This window comes from Colobus angolensis, unplaced genomic scaffold (assembly GCF_000951035.1).
Source record: "Colobus angolensis palliatus isolate OR3802 unplaced genomic scaffold, Cang.pa_1.0 Scaffold202, whole genome shotgun sequence".
NCBI lineage: Eukaryota > Metazoa > Chordata > Mammalia > Primates > Cercopithecidae > Colobus > Colobus angolensis.
Window position 1 is genome coordinate 5,251,309 of NW_012115178.1, and position 3,541 is coordinate 5,254,849.

Consider the following 3,541-nt stretch of genomic DNA (forward strand, 5'->3'; position numbering starts at 1 on the left):
GGCGCCGCGGCCAACGGCACCCCGCAGAACGTCCAGGGCATCACCTCCTACCAGCAGCGGTGAGTAGTCCCGCCTGGACTTGGGATAGTGCCCCCGCCCCGGGGTGCTTGGGTGGGACTCACTTTGCCTCCTGTTTTGTGTCTTACAACACACATGCACATTGCCAGGGCTCACTTTGCCTGCCCCTCGTTCTACAGATGAGGAAGAAAAACACACTTCACTTTGGTGGATTGAAAAGCACTCCAGTGCGCTGGCGAAGTGAAATCATCCTTTGCCCTTTGCCTGGCCCCCAAATCCAGAGCCTCAGCCCCGAGTAGCGGGGGAGTTGTAGCGAAGTCTGAGACGCCGCACAAGGTGCTTTTGCAAAGTTTAGGATCCTCATCCCTTTCCAGTGGAATTTTCTCAATGCCCCAGCCGGATGCGGACCCGCGCAGACAGACAGCTAGGGGGGCAATTGATCACTGGAGGCTGATTGATCATTTGTTTCCAAACAGAATAGGAACGATTTTCACGTGTAGCTGTAGACTTGGAATTCTACATAACAGTGTTATCATGTCACCTGTTACTACAGGGAAATACAGCATGAAATCCGAGTCTCCTCGGCGCTGTTAAGTATTCATCTTAAACGCATTATAATGCAAATGCCTAAGATTCAGGAATACAAGTTAGGAAGCAAATTTTACAAAGTCAGGGTAGGTGGTGAGAAGGAAGTTTTAAAGTATTGTTTGTTTGTATTTCTCTTAAAAGTATTTATAGATTTTCTTAAAAATTATGTATTTGACATTGAAATAGTAATTTGATTCAATTAGGAAAGAAAGGGAAAGCAATTTACCACCACCAACAGCTTTAGAACCCTGAAGTTTTTCCTGAGGACAACTTTTGATGTTCCAAGATTTTACTGAAAATGTAATCCATGAAAATGCGCTGAGAAAAACTAACAATGTACTATGAAAGGTAAACTCCCCATTTGTGGGGCTTGGTTTTATAAAAGATGGAAGAAAAAAGAGCACATGAAAGTGTGAAATTAAATATTTGTGTTTCCCAGATTGCACACGATTAAACATCTGAGAGATTTGCCAATGGCATTTAACTTAAAATATACACAATGCATAATTCAAATAACAGTTCCTATTTTTACCTTGTATTTCAAACTTCATTGATTTGAGAATCTTTGATTTGAACCAACAGTATTTAAACTGAAAAGGTTAAGATAATCTATCACTGCCATATTTTGTGCCTTCCAACCAATGGCCCAGTGACCAGAGCAGATTTTGCATAACACATTGAGTGTTTTCCAAGTTGATGCCCAGTATTCCAAATATTCTGTAGAAGACTTCATTATATGCTCTGTGTACTGGCTGAAGTTTCTTTCTTTTTTTTTTTTTTAAGAGTTTGGAAAATAACTCAAAAAGGGGTTATTCCTTGTCAAAGAGATTTTTGATTTAAATTATTTTAGTCTTTTTTACTTCAGTGATTACAGGAACCTTTAATACAAAAGATCTGGGTCTCTTTCAAACATAAAAGACTAGAAAAGAATGAGATTTTTCCTTTTCATGGTTCAGGTATGTTTTTTTTTTTTGGTCACTTATGCAACATTTAAATGACAATAGAATCTGGCGGTCACTTTAACTAGGAAGTGCAGGCAATGGTCACAGTAGTATGGTCTGTGAAGTAGGGAGTCAAGGGTCAGAAGTGTCAGATGGCCTTTGGAAGATTTCAGGGACCTCCGGGAACTTGAGCTAACCTATACCATATAAATTGAGCATAAAGGGGTGGGGGTTTAGGAATTTTCTGCCACCAGGTTTGCTCTGAGTGTTGCTGTTATCCTTTACCATAAAGATCACCTCAGAGACAATTTTCCCTCAAGGCAGGAGCACCAGGGACAGTCCCCTACAGTCTGCCACCTCAAACTGAGAGCTGCATTGGTGCTTTCCACTTTCAACTCTGAATTTGGGTCCCTTATGAAGTCTCTGAATTCCACTGCAGTTCTAAAGACTAAGGCTTTTTTTTTTTTTTTTCCTAGCATCTCTAAACTTTAGCTTTTGGGGTGTATTATTCCCTCCTTCGATTTTTATGTTATATTGACAGAAGAGAAGATGATAGCTGTGAAAAATGTAGACTTCTTTGATTTTGTTACTAAGACATGATGACACCTGTTACTGTCTTTTAGTTAAAATGGGGGGGGCGGGGCAGAGAGTGAGCCCTGTAGGGCAAGGTCATTGGTAGATGTTGGAGGTAGGGTCTGAGTCAGGAGTCCCCTGTCCTCTGGCACCTCAACAGGATTGTGGGGTTCTGAGGGACAGACTTAGTTTCCGTTTGGATTTGTTTCCATCTGGATTTGTTTGTTAAGTGAATGGTGACATATCATTTTACCAAAAAATTATTTTTAAGTACTTTTGAGGAGTCCGCCGCGGGAGTGACAGGAGTGGGGGTATTTCAAGCAAAGAGTGGCCTGTTGGGAGACTACAAGCTTCTCTCATTTGTCATCTTGGGGCAGAAACCCCCTAGACTGGGTGTCCTGGAGCCAACACTTTGAACTGGCAACTTTTTCCCTTCTCTGCCAGCCCATGTATATCTTGTCCATAACACTCTCCACTCCAGTTCATTTCTCATTCTCTCCTACCTGTAGAGTGTACTCCAAAGAGAACTTAAAACACCATCATGCAGATTAAACACCTCTACCACGAAAAACATTTATGTGTTCGTTGGAAGTTTCCAACTCCCAGCCCTACTTTACTGGAGTCGTAGAGACCGAATGGAGGACCCCTTTTCAGGTCTTTATTTTTCTTCGTAAGTTTAAAGTCAAATGCAGAACCTCACACAGGACTGATGTTTTCCATTAGGCGCTTTCATTCATTCAAAGTGGAAATGCTTTGGGAGTCCTTTCTACTTGCCTGGTTGACACATGACTGACCCAAGTCTCTGCGTAAAAAGCTGTCCACACGCTTCTGATTGGTTTAGTGGAGAAAACGCACTGACCAGGGTCTACCCAGGTAACAGGATTCTAGCGCGGGCCCTGGACTGAGTAGCCAGCCTTTCTCTAGGCCTTGCTGAGCTGTCAAACCGGGGTGCGGCTGGGCTAGATCCCAGAGGGCGCAGTCGGGTCCCAGGTCCCAGGACCCGAGTCGGGAGGGGCTTCCGTATGCGAGTTTAAACGCGCGGGGATTCACCTGTGAACCCTGGGGTCTGCACTCCTGTACGTCCGTGACTGATGCAGATGCTCCGGCTTTGGGAATGCTGCTGAAAGCCCCGGAGCCACAAGGTGCTTGTGCTGTTGCTGCGCCGCCCACGGGGCTCTTGGGCCCGCTTGCTTGGGCCAGCGCACCCCCCACCCGCATTGATTTGCGCAGCCCCAAGGAGCTCCCGGGACTGTGTCCTGCCCCAGCTCGCTCCCGTGGCCTCCCAGTTCCTTTTGCTGTTTCTTTCTTTCTTCCTGGCTGCAATACTCCAGAGAAGGGAAGTGTTTGAAACTGCAACTGAGTGGCGTTGTTGCGCCGGTAGCCGAGCCTTCCAGTCCCCCAACGAGAGAGAGAGAGAGAGA

The 3,541-nt window shown here is 45.0% G+C and overlaps 1 protein-coding gene across 1 annotated transcript in view; it reads left to right on the forward strand.

Annotated features, from left to right (window-relative positions):
* Positions 1 to 3,541, forward strand: part of NPAS3 (neuronal PAS domain protein 3) — a gene marked incomplete at its 5' end in the record, with an annotated part of 867,539 nt that continues 863,998 nt past the window's right edge. The window contains one exon of the mRNA XM_011941876.1: positions 1 to 59. Within this exon, the coding sequence (XP_011797266.1) occupies positions 1 to 59 (59 nt within the window). The remainder of the gene's footprint in view (positions 60 to 3,541) is intronic.